The 17278-nt window shown below is 44.0% G+C and overlaps 1 protein-coding gene across 1 annotated transcript in view; it reads right to left on the reverse strand.

The window, feature by feature from the left end:
- Window positions 1-2974: 2974 nt before the first annotated feature.
- The window catches only part of LOC139655520 (receptor tyrosine-protein kinase erbB-4-like), a 134226-nt gene continuing 119922 nt past the window's right edge, over window positions 2975-17278 (reverse strand). The window contains exons 21-27 of the mRNA XM_071532956.1: window positions 15899-16060; window positions 14092-14167; window positions 13793-13939; window positions 9638-9735; window positions 8487-8657; window positions 5518-5806; window positions 2975-3813 (exon numbers count right to left, since the gene is read on the reverse strand). Coding sequence (XP_071389057.1) covers window positions 2975-3813; window positions 5518-5806; window positions 8487-8657; window positions 9638-9735; window positions 13793-13939; window positions 14092-14167; window positions 15899-16060 — 1782 coding nt within the window. The remainder of the gene's footprint in view (window positions 3814-5517; window positions 5807-8486; window positions 8658-9637; window positions 9736-13792; window positions 13940-14091; window positions 14168-15898; window positions 16061-17278) is intronic.

Consider the following 17278-nt stretch of genomic DNA (forward strand, 5'->3'; position numbering starts at 1 on the left):
TGCCTAGTGCAGCTTTAATTACCTCAGTTGTAATTTTAAAATTCAGGTCTGACATATATCTTTGATCCTTTTTGGGGATTCATAGCCTCAATTAAATAATCTACTGGTTAAAAATTGGGCAATAATTGGGCACAGATTATTGACTTGACTTCCAGCAGGAACAAGCTACAGTACAATGGCTGCAAGAACACAGGCGTGATAAAAATTGGCTTCAGGCCGCACTTCAGGAATAAAAAGAACAGAGGCTACATCCACTTATGTACACCAGTGCTCTATAGGCTTAGCAATTGTCAGCAATTTCTAGCGAAATTTCCTAGGATGCACTACGGGTGGTCTCGCCACTTTTTTGCAATAATGAGAACACTTTCAGAGGAACTCAAACAGTCATAGAGGTCCGTCCCAGAATGTTTGGAGAGTGGTTACCGGTGGTTAAGAGGGACGTACCACCGTTTTGTGTTGGACCACAAAAAAACCCTCTTTCTCCCATTTTACAGTAGGATTTTAACACCCACAACACTACAATGTCTCTTTTTGTTGCCACTCCAAAACTGCGTCACGTCACTCGTAACCAAACTCACTGTGACAGTAAAGTACAAACACTCTGTTTTCTAAACTTAGTCATTTGGCACAGTTTTGAATCTCACAAAGCCATTGTCAGAGCATCACTCCTTGTGCATCAATGGGTCCTGACAGCCTGAAGTCCCTGACTTCACCCCATACCAGTCCTCAACATCAAGACAGCTGAGCGCCACCAAGGACTGTGAAAAGATCCCAGAATATTGGTACTGTTGAGTCAAAAACACATATCTGCAAATATGATTGTTTTTCCAACTTATTTTCTTATCAACATATATTTTTTGAAATACACTACCAGTCAAAAGTTTGGACACACACATTTTTCTTTATTTTTACTAAATTTTCACATTTTAGAGTAATAGCAAAGACATCAAAACTATGAAATAACACAAATGGAATTATGCAGTGACCAAAAAAGTGTTAAACAAATCAAAACTATCTTATATTTTAGATTCTTTAAAGTAGCCGCCCTTTGCCTTGATGGAAAGGCAAAGGCTTTGGAAATAAATTCATACATAGGCATCAACTTCACTATTTATATTTGTCTAAGAAACACATTTCAAGCATTTCAGCATAAGCCTTTAGATCAAAATGGGTTTAAGAGAATGAAAAACATAGTACATCTTTTGACTGGTAGTGTAAACTGAGAAGTCTCAAGGACCAGTGTGCCATGAAACTTGCTCAGCACATACGTGACCGTGTGAACTTTCCGTGCGATTCCAGCAAGACACACGAAAACTGCAGTTACGTGTTTTTTAACCTGACAGCAGCGATAGGCCGGAAGGCTCCTTTAAGGTCAGACAAGAGTTGCGTCTACTGATAGTTAGCAGCAAAACTGTAGGTTCTTAGCCGTTGACCCCGTCATCACTGAGCATCTCTCTTTTCCCCAACATGTCCCTATGGGGCAAAACTAGCACTATAATATGACACACACACACACACACACACTCATCCCCATCATGTTGACGTACACACAAATGGGCATGCATGCTCGTGCGCACGCACACACATGTACATACACACAAAAACCCTACTCTGTTTTTACTGTGCTCTGCTAGCGCTGACTTGTTCATTCCTTGAGGTCTTCATTAGGAGGCTTGTGTGAACTTTCCCTCCCCTTCTACGGCTCTGCAAATATATATTTTTTTATTCTCTCTCTCTCTTTCTCTCTCTCTCTCTCGCTGACCACCATTTTGAGTTCAGCTACAGAATGGATAGTCGTACTATTCAGCAGATACAGAAATTTCCCTAATTATCCTCCTATTCCCATGGCAAGTCACTCTTTACTCTTCTAATTTAGATTCATGCTCTGAATGGGAATGCCAGTGTATAAAAACCCATATCTTTCATCATCGCAACCAGTGTTTATAGAAATGTTTACAGTGTATTTTTCCCTTATACCCTTTGGCTTGGAGAAGCGCTGTTTGATACGCTTTTCCAAGTAGACAGTAGTCACAAAAAACAAGAACACAGCAGTTGCCCTGTGTTGATTGAGCAGGTTTAAAATAAACGGTTGAGCTGCAAATGTGAAAAGAAGGGGTCAGTGTAGTTTTGGCCATCACAGTATCACAGTTACAGTAGAGAGATGAGATAGGCTTCACATATCTGATGGGAATTTCTACAACATATAACATTATAGGCAAAAAAAAAAAATTTGAATATGATTGAATGATCAACTTTCAGTGCTCCATCCTTCGTGTTACTGGAAGTCAATTTCCTGAATAACCCTTTTTGTTTTGAAACATCAGTCTTTTTCCTCACTATTTTCTAATTTCTCCTCACACTACAGCGTCCTTCAAAACACCAGACATCTTTAATAGAGTGTATTTGTTCGGTCTGGTTGCTCATATCAGACACTCTTGGCAGAGCAACATCCGTGTTCAGACCTTCATATTGCAAAAGAAAAGAAAAATCCTTGTTCCTCGCACAAATCTGACACCGCAGTGGCTGGCAGTGAGTTCACCTAAGAAAAGGTGCCCTAAGTCAAATCCATCTCGTTCGTCACCCTGGTGGCGTAGCTCGCTGGGAGAACACAGAACATCCACTGCTGTGTGTTACAGTCACCTGTCTGTCTTTCGCTGAAAACCGGCGTCTTTTTTTTTTTCTACACTTCACACTCTCAGTGGCTCGGAGCACAGTCTCTATCTACAGAACGTGAATGGACCAGATTGGGTGGAGTGAAGGTGTGTGAATCTGAGTCGGGGTCAGCTTGGTTCAGCTCGGTCCACCTGTTTCAGGTGTGGCTACAGTCTACAGCAGATGGCGCGTCGTTTTGGAAAGATTCGAGGAGGCTCTGGTTGTGGCTGCTCCTCCTCCTGTGAGACAGTGGAACCGGAGAAGACGAGAGGTTGTTGGAGGCTAGAGTCAGATTGAGGAACGTTTGTCGAGCGGAAACGGCCTAGACCACGGTGTTCCGCTGCCGGTAGGGCGGAGGTGGCAGGACGGCGCCGGGTTTCAGGGAGAACTCCGACATGTACTCGGGGTTTTCGGCTACCGCCGGCCGTATGTGGCCGTTCTGCTTGTAGAAGAGCTTGGCGTTGGTGGAGCCTCCCTGGGCGCCGTCGGGCGCCGCCTGGCTGGACGACTTGGGCGGCAGGCTGTGCTGCCAGTATTCTGGATTGTCAAAGGTCACCTTCAGCTTCTTCCCGCCGGCTTTGCCTGACGTCTGTCCTCCGTGCTTCAGCATGCTGGCGGGGTGGGCGGCGGCGAAGCTCTGGTACGCTGGCAGGCTGCCGTGCCCGACGGGAGCCGAAGTGGACAGGGCACCTGGCTGGCACGCCTGGGCCTGGGCAGCAGTTCCTGTTTGGCTCTGGCCGGCGGAGCCGCCACCTGGAATGCCAGGTTGTCCCGCAGGTTTGACAGCGTGGTGGGTGTGGAGGATGTGGGCCGGCGGGCCGTGGTGGCAGGGCAGGCCAGACGGAGAGGGCTGGGCCAGGGGGAGGGGGTAGTGGGGCAGGCTGGTCTGGATGGTGAGGGGGAGGTGGGAGCCTGAGGCTGTGGCCGAGATAGAGGAGGAAGGCTGGGTGGGAAGGGGCAGACCGTTTCTCCTCAGGGCCTCCAGGCCCAGCTCAGCGGGGCTGTGGAAGGTGTTGAGGTACAGCGGCTCGTTAATGTACTCGTCCTCTCCTTTGGGCTGGCTGTTGGGTGTGCTGTGGTAGCCCGGGTTGTCCAGAGCGTGGATCTCGCCGTTTTTACGTCGGGAGACAAACGGGTTCTCCTCAATTGGATTCAGGTATTCTGAAGGACAAATAAGAAAAGGAGAGGGAGGGGAGGGAAGAACGTGGAGAACAAGAGAGAGAGTGTGTGAGAGAATATGAGAATAAGACCGGCACAAAGAAAAAGATCCAGAGAAACTGATCAAGGGAAAGAGAAAGCAAAAGAAATAGAGAATGAGAGAGTGTAAAGGGAGAGGGATCATTTGCTAATGAGTGAAGATGGAGATGATAATGGTGATAATGGCGGCCACTCAGGACCAGAGGGGCACCTTGCCAACATTTCTTTGGCACTGGAAACTCCATCTGCCTGGGGTGAAAACGCCAGCTAAAGGACCCCTCTTCACCGCTTCCAAGTACTATAATAGTGGGGTGCGAAACCTATTGATTTTGCCCACTCCTCCACTCCTTGACATTGCATCAGATACATTTTGCTTCAGGCTTTGTTATATTTCGAGCAGCTCAAAAATCAAGATGAAATCTTGAAAATCAAAGATAGTGCAAAAGCAGGGCTGATGGACTGAATTATGATCAAAGCCCAAACATGACTCTGTAGTACATATCCCGGCGTACATGGAAACTCAGTGGGAATTTTAATCAATGGAATGAAATGAAATGAACAGACAAAGTGACAGAATGACAGACAGAATACACTACAAAAGATCATATTTACTATGTGAATGAGCAAAGAGATAACAGAGAATATAGAACAGAACAAATGGAATGGAAAATAACTTCCTCTTTAAGTAGATGAGCAGTATGAATGAGAGCTTGCTGCATCAAAAAATGACTGACAGCATGAGAAGGAAAGGGGTACACTAGACTAGAATTCAATAAGTACACATAAAATGCAACATGTTTTACATTTAAATTGTGTTTCTGTCTTTTTGTAGAACAGGATCTTCACAAGAACTCATGGGAGTTTGCGGTGTACTTGCTCTACTTCTTGTTTTTATTCCCACTCCTCTATACCTGGGCCGCATCAAACCTCATTGTCTACAGAAAATCATTTTCTACAAATCATGTCTGCTCTTTATCGAGTGGTGTGTAATTAATAAAACAAAGCAGAAGTTCTTTAAGTGTGAAAATTTAACATCACACCTTACTGAAGCTGTGGATTTTCACACGACTCCCACAATCCTCTTTACATATTCGGAAAGAACTATACATCATCGCCACAAATGCACCGTGGGACTGTGCAGAGTCTGTACTTGTTGTCCTTGTTTTCTCTAAAGTACTTTGCGACAATCCTGTTTGTAAAAAGCGCTCTATAAAATCAACTTGACTCGACTCTCAGGGCCGGTGCTAAACGATTCCTGTAGCAATGCAATAAATACACCGTCAGTCTCTTAATGTCAGCTAGAGCACTGGTTCTCAACGTGGGGTCCGGGGACCACCAGGGGTCCCTGAGGGGGTTCCAGGGGGTCCCCAGCAAATTGATGTATTGTTAAACTTATTAAACTTATAAGCATTATTTCATTTACAATAAGTTAACACAATTAGAAAATGTACAAGAATGATTATTTTGGTCATAGTTTCACTGTTATCTCTGTACCTACAACACAGATAGTCATGGAATTCTGGACAAAATCATATCTGACAAGAAAAATATTCTCAGATTTGGGTCCGAGAGACAAAATCTCATCAAACGGGGGTCTGTGGCTCTAATGTGGACTAAATTAGGGGTCCTCGATATGAAAAAAGGTTGAGAATCACTGAGCTGGAGTACCTGAGGAGCTCTTGTCCTTCATGGGCGTCATGTACCCGTCCTCGTCTGTGTCCCCTCTGGGTCCCCGCTCCCCCAGGAAGACAGTGGGGTCGGCGCTGTACCTCTGGCCCCCGCTGTCCTCCCCCCCAGCCCGGCTGAGGCTCTTCTTGTGCAGGGTCCCGTTGCAGCGCTGGTCCTCCAGCAGGGCCGGACACGGGCCCCCTGCGGCCTCCTGGGCCACACAGGCCGGGGCCCCTGCTACAGAGCCCTCTTCAGGGCCTGGACCGCCGTCTCGATAGCCAAACTGGTTCTGGGGTAAAGGGTGTGTGGGGTGGGAGGAGGGGGTAGTAAGAGAAAAGAAAAAAAGGCGATATGATGTTATAGAACATGATCTAAAGTTGTGAGCACACCTACAGTTTGTCTTCTTTTCTCTGAACTGTAGTGCAAAAGTTTACTTTGTTGCATGTTTGCATTTGCTTTCAGACTTACAAGTAGCTTGTTTATTGTTATTAGAGTTTTAGTAACCTGTCATACCATGAGGTTTACATTAAGAACACATGAAGAAATAGCTGAATATGAAAGTCTCCTTATACCCATCAAACCACATGTATTGGGTTTATTTCCTGTAGTTGGTCCGGATTACCTTTCTCACCCTTAAAGCAGTATTCCACTTAATTTTAACATGAGGGTTATTTGGCACTTGACCGCCATGAAAACCAGAATATAAACTAATCAACAAGATCGGATGCAGCTGGACGAGTTTGAAGCATTCGGATTTTTACTTCCCATTCATTTGGATCTGTTGTTGAATATGTTCACAAATGAAAATGTAATTTGCAAGCTATTTTCGTGGCCTCATTCAAATTAATGAGAAGTTAAAATCTGAACACTACAAACTCATCCAGCTGCATAGGATCTTGGTGATTAGTTTATAGTCCCGCATTTTCAGGCGCCACCAGAGTTCAGATAACATTGTTCTCACCTGCCTGCCCAGTTAACCAAACTAAAGGACCAAACGTCTGGACCCAAGGCTCCAAACGTGCTTGGTGTAAACGCTCCCTGATTCATTGAAAGTTACCCAGCTTGCAAGACTACAGAGCTATAGCCAGGAAAGAAAAAAACAAAGTTTGAGCCAGAGTTATGCCACCTGCGGGGAAGAAAGTAAGACATTTAACCCCTGATGCTGCCTGCTGAAGATAAAATTCTCCAACAAAGTTCTGTGGGTGTAGTCATCAGCCTTATGGGACCGCAAGGGGCCGGCAAGGCAAAGCTACAATTCAAACACCTGCACCTCAAAAAAGAACAAAAAAACCCCACAAGAAAATACAAAACATGACATCTGAAGTGAAGGGTTTCTCATGGTGCTGTGTTGACTTGCCGGGGGCTATTTCACCCAGGCCTACTCTTCTGCACTCTTTCCAACTGCAAGCACTACAGCAGCAATTACAGGAAGCAGCGCTACAAAACACAACAGGAAAAAAATAAATAAAATAAACATCCTGGGGTTATATCTGTCCACCTCCTCCCACTGTCTTCTCTCCATTGCCCCCCTTTGCAATCAACTTTCCCCTCCTCCAAACCTCTCTGTTCATCCCGTCTTCAAAGCCGGTCATTATCCTCTCCTCTTTTCAAGTACGAGTGAGAGCAAATCAGCCCAGATCAGATCGGGTGGCGTCTGCACCGCAACCTGAATAACTAACTTCCCCTGGCAAAGGCGGCCGATGGATTTTGACAATGAATTCCATTCCCTGTCTGGGCGCACAAGGCTTTTGACTGCATAATAAAAAGAGTTTCCGTCGGTGATGGGGGCATTGACTTTGAACATGCGGGACCCTGGATGGATTACGGTGTGTGTTTGCGCGTATGTATGTGTTTGTCAGGGAACAAAGGGGGGGTAAAGGTACATAAGATGCAGAACCATGGGCCGGCGGCACGTGCTGCATGCTGCAGAGCAAATAGCCAAGCCTGCACTCATTGTCTCTAAGTAAACGGCCCCAGCATTTTAAGGCAGCGTCTGTTATTTGCTTACGGAGGCCCGGGTAATGAAACCTGGGGCCAGGGGAGCCGGCGGATAAAGAGCCCAGGCTTCAGTCACACACGCTGGGATGGAAATGATGAAGGTGGGCCATTAGCAGAGCGGGAGTGGGAGGACACATTGGAAATCATCGGTGTATTGGAAGTTGTTAACCACCTTGAGCACTTAGAGAGGACATTGAGTTGAGCCGTTTTTGAGTGGGTAGCCTTTAAATTTATAATACACTGAGGTTTAAATTGAATCAGTAGTCTTTGAGTGATTTTTCTAATAATTATGGGTCATTAACACACTAAAGGATATTTAATTATGTCTGACTATTTGAATATCGTTACTGTCAGGTGAAAACCCTGTATCTCCAAAATGTCAACTTTTCAAAAACTAAGAAAAACAGCCTTGTTTCAGCTTGATCACAATGCATTTTTGACTTTATCCTGTAGATTTTCTTTTGGTTTCATAAGGCCAAGAGGTCGAAGAATTTTCTCAACCCTCTGAGGAGCATGTAATAATAATAATCTTTCATGTTTTCCAAGTGAAAAGAGGAAAATCACCAAAACTTGAGTTACACGGTTTTCACAGGACAACAGTGATATGAGATTATGTTCATATACACTCTTAAAAATGTAATTTTCAAGACATTTCTGTCTACAGACTGTGGATGTCTATGCGTGCATGTATGTGTGTGCACATGTGTGAGAATATAATACGTTTACATTAAAAGGTTTCATTGCAAAATAATATATTTGAAAAAAAGGCATATCCCTTCAACAAGAGCATTACTAGCATAATTATACCATAAAATCACTGCAGAATATTGCGCTGGATGACACTGTAACCCTCTCAAGACTTTGGCTTACAAATCATAACATCTTAAGAAGATGTGATCATTTGCATGTTTGTCAAGGGGATGCATAGCACTTTTCTGTTGTTCTTCTTTGTGTGTAAGCGATGTTCTTACTCTGTTGGAGTCGACGCGCGGCCTGGTGGTGTAGGACGGTGGGGCCATGTTGAAGGTCCGAGGCACCAGGTACTCCTCAGCATCCATGAAGTCCTCCAGGTCCTCCTCATCCAGGAGGCTCTGGAAGAACTTACTGTCGTTGGGGCTGGGAAGCTTCATGCGGTCGTCTCCCTGTCGTACACACAGTACAAATAAACACACAACAAACAAATAGGCGGCATTAAAAACCAGCTGTTCATTGCAAAATAGGTCCGTAGCAAAAAGTCACTGGTCACACTTTATTTGGATAGTCCAATGCTGATACTCAACTTCCTATCAAGTGACTTTAATATGTCACTAAAAAGGTTTTCTGAGTTTCAGGTAACACTCACAATAGTGTGAAAAGTAGTCTGGGTTAGGGTTAATCTTAGGGTTGGGGTTAATTTGAATTAGGGTTAGGCTTGTGGTTTAGGGTTACGTAGTCTACTGAGATGCAGAAAATAGGCGAGTGACACTTTGTTGTTTGAATATCAACATTGGACTATCCAAATAACGTGTTACCAAGTCACTTAATCTACTGCAGAGATCAAAATTCTTCAAACATCTGCCAATGGGGTGAAAAAATGTCATTTGTGTCCAATACAAATCGACTTATTACAAGAATAACGTTATCTTGACTCAAGAGTGATCTGCCTTATTTAAAAATGAAAAAAGAATATACAAAAATGTATTACAAATATTTGTAATGCATAACATATACATAAAACCTTAAAAGGCCTTGTATGCACAGAAATAAAGCATTTTAATTCTTATTCAGTTTTATAGTTTTTTTTTTTTTTATAGTTTTATAGTTTCTTGGATTGTCGTTTTTTTTCGGTTAGAAATCAACCCAGCTGCACCAGACTCTTTTGATTGACAGGTTCTGATACGTCTACAGGTGTTTTTTTGAACTTCCATTTCACTCCAACTGACATTACAAATATCTCAGAAAGTTTCAAATGTAACTTGATGGAACCACCCACTGCTGTTTCACTCAGGGAAAACAGACAAAAACCCTCAGAGGATTGCGGTTTTCATTGAAACACTGCTACGGTGACTTGATTTGCGAACAGTTGTATGGAGAGGCCTTATTATCCGATGCTCCAGCAGCGAGCCTGTCGAGGCAAACAGACCTGGATGACCAGGTAGCGCTGGGGGTCACGGGCCATTCTGCAGAACTCGGCGGCCAGCTCCTTGAACTTCGGCCTGCTGTCGGCGTCAATCATCCAGCCTGGGGAGGAGAAAGAGACAGACGGACAGGGACGCAGGAGGGGGAGGGGAGGGGAGGTGGGATGGAGGAGATAGAGAAGAGATGGAGGGGAAAAGCACGGGGGTCGATGGACAAAGGAAGTGGAAAAGGTTGAGGATAGGAGATAAAGAAGAGATAGTAAGGAAAGGCGGTGGAAGGGAAGAGGGAGAGGATGGTGGAGGGAAAGGAAGGAAGAGAGGGACGAATAAGGGAGGAGTAGAGAGATGGAAAGAGTAAAAGGAGGTAAAAGAGGAGAGAGGGGGAGGGAAAGGGAGAGAGTGGGAGAGAAGGAGATAGAGGGAAAAGATGGATAATGGGCTGAGTGAAGGATATTGTCTGAATTGGAGCAGTATGTGCAATGAGAAAGAGTGTGTGTGTGTGTGTGTGTGTGTGTGTGTGTGTGCGTTTCCCACAACACTCCAGGATAGTTGAGTAGAATTGCAAGTTATCGATTGTTCACAAAATTGTCTAATCTTGTAGTTTCTCAACCTTTAGCTTAACCTTTAGCAAGTTTCTTTGGTAGTTTATTGCCATTCTCCCTGGAAGATTACTGTTGATTTGCTATTGCTTTGGCAGTTTGTCATCATTCAGTCTCAACAGAGCCTTGTCCTAGCCGTCCTCCTGTGTGTGTGTGTGTGTGTGTGTGTGTTTGTGTGTGTGTGAATTTGCGCGCAAACATAATAAGCCTACATTTTAGTAATTTCATTCCAAAATAAACTAACCACATCGGAAAAATAATTGAAATACACATAACTGGGGGTGGAAAACAAGCGTGGCTTTGATGCCACTGAAATGACTTAAACTGATGTAAAATAATCTTATTTAGTCAACAAGGATCAGATCAGATAAGATTGATTTGAAAAAAATATGTACGATACAAATATTTACAGATCTAAGATTAGGGCCAATGTATTTAAGGAGTTTAGTGGAGTTTAGAGGAGTTTATTTCAAGATACTATACATAATACAAATGTTCTGCTGCTGTATAAAAACAATACTGCAGAACATGCAATAGGGGAAAACACACAAGGACAACAGCAAATTCTATTTATTTTCACCTTAATTGATCCAGGGAAGACTGAATGAACACAGGTGCTCTTTTTCAGCACACATTCATAGCTCTTCTGCTGTTGGAGACTGAGCAGTTGGGGGTCAAGTGCCTTGCTCAAGGGCATCTCAGGACTATTTACTGAGGCAAGGGGAGAGAGTTTATTGTTTCAGTCACAAGGCCACTTTTCTCTCCTCCAGACTCCCGGCTGCAGTAAACACAGCACAGCCTGAAGCCTGAAGCTGAAATGCTGCTTGGCGTCTGCTAAGACGATGGTTCCCAAAGTGGGGTCTGGGGCCCTCCGGTGGTCCCTCAAGGGGTTCAAGGGATCCCCAGCAAAATGATGAAGAGTTTAATTTTAGTTTTAGCAGTTGCATGCATAAGGGTGATGACAGTTCTCAATCTCCCCACTGTTATCACCTCAGTACATTTGTGCAGTTGTACACTAAATCATAACAAAATCTCATGAATCTCAAATGGAACAAAATCAAATGGCGGTCCAAGCTCTAATGTGTATCTATTTGAGGGTAAAACATTTTTGAAAAAGTGACTCTTCATCCACACAGGCGTCTGCTTTTTGCAACACGATTTACAGTCACTTGTTGACCTAAAACCAGTTCTCCTTAAACTCCGACCCTCACTGCTGTCATCTCACCTCTCCTCTTTCGCTCCACTCATCTAATTTCCGCTTCTAGCGCCCCACGCAGGCACATTACCTAAATGAGGTGCAATTACTCTGACAATCAAACTCCATTTCCTCTCTCTATCGGGACGGTGCTGAAGCAGCGGGACACGCAGTGTTACGGGGGAATCAAATCACAAACAACGGCTCACAGTCAACATGTAATTAGAATTAATGTGGCCAATTGCAGTTTTTTCTCCTTCTGGCTCTTGATAGGGTGGCCTGACCCTCCGCTTAATTGCTCCACTCAACGCTTGACCTGCTGGCTAATTCAGAAACACATAAAGTTAATGCGTTTTGTGTTTTGTGTTTTTTGTTCATATAGGCATGATTGGATGATTGGACTTGTCACAAGAGGCGGGACATACTGTAGGAGCTAGCGGAGCTGTCATATTCAGGGGTCTGTAGCATTGCATTGTGGGTAGAATCGACCTCTGGGAAGTGTAAGTTCCTCAGCATTGTAGTGGATAAAAACAACAGTGCTGTATGGCAACTGTTGCATGTATGAAACATGTTACAAACTTAAGTAAAAGTAAAATTACTGACTTAAAATACTCAAAAAAGGGCAAATGCACAAAAAAGCTACTCAATTACAGTAATCAGTTGATTCCACCCTTGCATTTAAAACACTATTGTTCAGATTGTACCTACTACACACAACTAGTGCATGAAAAAATGTCCCGTCTCCAGAAGGAAAGACATCAATTGGATTTGTTTTTAGGCTCAAAATGCTGCGGGGCTTTCATGCTGGCTTCCACGTTGTCCAAAAACCATTGGCAGTGCTTTCTCATTTGGAAACAGCAATCAGATATTATGACAGTCATTTCAGTTGGATTAAGATTTTTTTTTTCTAGGGATCACATTTCGATATCACAAGCCCAAAGCCTGGGAAAGCAAACGCCACATTTTACATTTTAGGCATTCGGCTGATGCTCTTATCCAGAGCGACTTACAGTGAGTGCAATAGTAGAATAAGCTCAAATTCCTAGATCGCCAAAAATTACAAGCAGCCAATAAATAAAGAGCGCAATAATCTTAACGCTTAGTGAATATTTGTGACCGCAGAACGATTACATAAGAGCAGAGTGCTTGGGAATCGAAAAGGAATAAGAATTAAGGAGAAATAAGGGACTTTTTAAGAGAGCAGTTAGTAAGTAGAGAGGAGATATCACTCGCAAGGGGAGAGGCTGATGTGAGGTTCCTCTTTGAAAAATGAAATTTCAGCCTATAACAGGAGGATTACTCCACCGTTGGGCAGTGTGGGCCGGGTGGAGCGATGACCAGGCTGGTGCAGGGAAGCGGGATAGCCAAGCAGCCGGTAGTGGCAGAACACAGAGCGTGGATTGGCGTGCGGGACTGGACCAGCGCCTGGAAGGATGGGGGCAGGAGTGAGGGGGTGGATCCTGTCGCAGCCCATGTAATTCAGCCATTGGAGGGAGTGTAGGAGGGAGGCTGGAGGGGAGAATTTGGGGAGGATGAAGAGGAAGCGGGCCGCAGAGTTTTGGATGAGCTGTAGCGGGCCGGACGGATGGTTTTCGGGGAGGAGGGAGCCGCAGTCGTCCAGATGGGACGCGACTTGAACAAGGATCTGGGCTGAGTCCCTGGTGGGGAAGGGTCTGAATCAATGGGTGTTGTGTAGACCGTAAACCAGCAGGATTGGGGTTGTAGCGGAAACGTGTGTCTCGCATGGCAGCTGGTAGTCCAGAGTTAAAACGAGACCGTCGCCTCTCTTTTTCCCCCTCTCTATTTCTCTGTCCCATCCCTTTATTTCCCCTCCCTCTGCTCTTCTCTCTGTCGTGTTTTCTCCTCTCTTTCTTTACCTGTCGGCTTCTCTCATTCATATGCATGTGTTTCTCTGTAACTATCTGTGTGTTTTTTGTGTCTGATCATGTGTACACTACCAGTCAAAAGTTTGGACCCACCTGATTAAATGTTCTATGTTTTTCATTCTCTTAAAGCCATTTTAATCTAAAGGCTTCTGCTTAAATGCTTGAAATTTGTTTCTTAGACAAATATAAACAGTGAAGTTGATGCCTATGAATTTCTTTCAAAAGCCTTTCTCTTTTCATCAAGGCAAAGGGTGGCAACTTTAAATAATCTAAAATATAAGATAGTTTTTATTTGTTTAACACTTTTTTTGGTCACTGCATACTTCCATTTGTGTTATTTCATAGTTTTGATGTCTTTACTATTTTCTAAAATGTGGAAAATAGTAAAAATAGAGAAAAATGTGGTGTGTCCAAACTTTTGACTGGTAGTGTAGGTGCATACGTGTGTGTGTGTATGTGTGTGCATGTTAGTTTCCTCACATTTGACCATGACCATGTAGACGTCTATGGTGCAGATGGGCGGCTGGGGCAGGCGCTCGCCTTTCTCCAGGATGTCCGGGATTTCCCGCGTGGGGATGCCGTCGTACGGTTTGCCTCCGAACGTCATCAGCTCCCAGATCGTCACTCCTGGAGAAAGAGAGGGAGAGAGAGAGAGAGGGAGAGAGAGAGAGAGAGAGAGAGAGACAAAGAAAGACAGAGAGCAGGATGTCCAGTCATTTCCCTCATTCCTCCCACAGCTATGAGCATAAGAAACAATGACGTCTACTCTGTGCACCCACCATAACTCCACACATCGCTCTGATGGGTGAACTTCCTGTAGTGGATGCACTCCAGAGCCATCCATTTAATAGGCATCTGAGGAGAGAGAGAGAAGGAGGGAGGGAGGGAGAAATGGAGGGAGAGATGGAATTAAAGAGAAAGAGATGGAGGAAGGGAGGGATAGAAGATGAGGGGGGACCGATAGGAAGAGGCAAAGAGCAAAAAAAGAGAATAATTTTTGTTTATTTATGCAGGAATTACAGACAATTTGCCCTATCTCTTAACCTCCCGCATGTGAGATATCGGGAAATTGACAGCGCTTTCAAGCATGGGCTCGGCTTTGCATTGTTCAATATTACTCAAGCACTGCGATTGATTAGCTTCAATCTAACCCAGTGATCATCGATAGCGAGCACACATTTTAAGATACTAAACGAAATTGTATTGGCCATTTGTCTCACATTATCCCAATGGCAATTAGGTTTCTAATCGGCGGTGTGTGTGAAATAGCGGCAATAACGGCGGGGCCTTTGACATTCCTGACAAGGACAATGGCTCGTATCGCCATATCCTGACTATCATATGATTTTCATACCGACCGCAGAGGGGAATTTTCAGCTGCAGAGCCCACTGAGCAAGGCAATTATCTGGCCGATTGCTGCGGTGAAGTATACCGAACACACACACACACACACACACACACACACACACATACAGTATATGCATGCGCTTGAACACATGACACACACACATTGGTCATTTAACATACAGCCCCCCCCCCTCCCTCCTGCTCTCCTGCGGAAGCCTGAAATACTCGCTCGCTCTTCAGGGAAATGAACAGGAAGAGGGGAAATGAAATGCTTCAGGTTGGAGATGTGGCCACTTTCATCTCTGCTGATTTATCCCCCATGGCCTGTCTATTTTTACAGCGCACATGTGTATCTGCTGACAACAGCGCTCATTTATCAAGTCGTCAGCGAGCTCCGACAGACGTCAAGGACGGAGAATATGAAAATATTCTCGTTGTAAATAACAGCTCAACATCCATGTTAAAGCCCAGTGGTTAAATTATATTCAGGCTTCCGGTCGAATACGAGCAGTGATGAATAAGCCGAGTTAAATAAAAAGTTAATCGGGCCAATTTGCATAGCAAGTCTCAACAAGGACAAGAAAAGGGACTTCTGGTTATTGTGTTCTGGGCCCCCAAACAGAACACACTTATTGGAACTGCAGCAGCATTATTTGTTTGGATGAAGTCCTTGTAACAGTAACAGTTTGCCAGACTTCACCCAACCAAAAAATGTTTTATAACGAAATTGTCAGAAAAGGCAGAAGAGTGAGGCTTCGCGAGACACGTAATGCTTTTTTTTTTTTTCTTTCCCCATTTCAATAACAAGCAGAGAACTGTTTGTCCACCGGTCCAACACACACACACACACACACACACACACACACACAAAGTTCCAGACTAGATGTGAGATTGAACTTGACAAAAGAAAAAAAAAGAAAAATACCTCCAATCTTTGTGTTCTTACAAGAAAATGACCGTGTTTGTTTTACGACCCGATCATTCACTTGCTTGCTGAATAATAGTGAATTACAATAGCGGTATACAAGCTATTCAGACGCACACACACACACACACACACACACACACACACAGTATCTCTCTTCCCCAGCCACCAACAGCGACCTTTCATTTTATTCCTTTTTTTGTTTCAGTATTTCCAATATATACTTTTTTTTAACCGTTTTTGTCTCATTGCCCTGAGCCACACGAGTGTAACACACACACACACACACACACACACACACGCCTCCACTTACACCAACCTTGCCCCCGTCCGCATTGTACTCCTTCTCGTCAGCGTCCAGCAGGCGGGCCAAGCCGAAGTCGGTGATCTTGATGTGGTTGGGCGACTTCACCAACACGTTGCGGGCTGCCAGGTCCCTGTGGACCAGCCTCCGCTCCTCCAGGTACATCATCCCCTGAGGCGAAGGGAAGGAGGGAAGGAGGTAGGGAAGGAGAGGAAAGCAGGAGATGATACTCTTGAGTCCTCGCATGGCGCACGTTTATCATTTCATTTTTTTTTTATGTTATCTGAACAGTCTGAGATCGTCGATGCGGTAAATGTCAGCACTAACATAAAATCATTGTCATAACTGTCATCATCATTAACCGCCCACTCACACACACACAGACAGAGAGAGAGACACACACACACACACACACGTACAGACATTTAAATGCACAATCTTTAATCGTTATCACATCTCAAAACTGTGTGAGAGAGGGAGAGAGAGGAAGAGGGAGAGAGACTTAGACAGGTTTTACACTATTGCTGTGTTCCAGAGATGTCAGAAAGTTAGAAATTCTGACTTCCTTACTCGCAAAAACTGCAACGGAAAAGCCCTTCAAGTCAGAATCCCAAGTAGGAAACTCAAGATTTCTCAACCCTGAGGCTTCCAAGATACAGTTATCTGACATAAACACTGCATGGCATTACTTTTAACATGTTTATAATCCAGGAAATCACATAAGTGTGAATTTCAGCATTGCATGAGCTTAAATCTATCAAGCCAGCTGTATGGCAAATGGTTAAACATGCAAACTACCAGTCAAAATTTTGGAGACATATTTTTCATTATCTTTTACTATTTTTCACCTTTTAGAATAATAGTAAAGACATCAAAACTATGAAATAACACAAATGGAATTATGCAGTGACCAAAAAAGTGTTGAACAAATCAAAACTGTCTTATATGTTAGATTCTTTAAAGTAGCCGCCCTTTGCCTTGATGGAAAGGCAAAGGCTTTGGAAAGAAATTCATACATAGGATCAACTTCACTATTTATATTTGTCTAAGAAACACATTTCAAGCATTTAAGCATAAGCCTTTAGATCAAAATGGCTTTAAGAGAATGAAAAACATTCAATCAGGTGTGTCCAACTTTTTGACTGGTAGTGTACATCTGAAACGTAAAGCACTTGCATTTATTAAAACTGGTATTGGTTGTGCTGATAGTGCGTAGCATCAACAGCTACTTCTTGCAGTGTGTTCAAATGATAGGGTAAACTTGTCGGGTCATAAGTGAGTTTGTGTCTCTGACATGTCGCCTCTGTGTCCCCTGTAATTGGGGCCATTTTCAAGATGGCTGGGCAGGGAAAACAATGGATGTCCTTCCAATTTGTTAGCGTTGATTAT

Source organism: Centroberyx affinis, unplaced genomic scaffold (genome assembly GCF_046629955.1).
Source record: "Centroberyx affinis isolate AG114_WGS23_722 - 3 ecotype Tasmania unplaced genomic scaffold, CSIRO-AGI_Caff_v1 ptg002293l_1, whole genome shotgun sequence".
Classification (NCBI taxonomy): Eukaryota; Metazoa; Chordata; class Actinopteri; order Beryciformes; family Berycidae; genus Centroberyx; species Centroberyx affinis.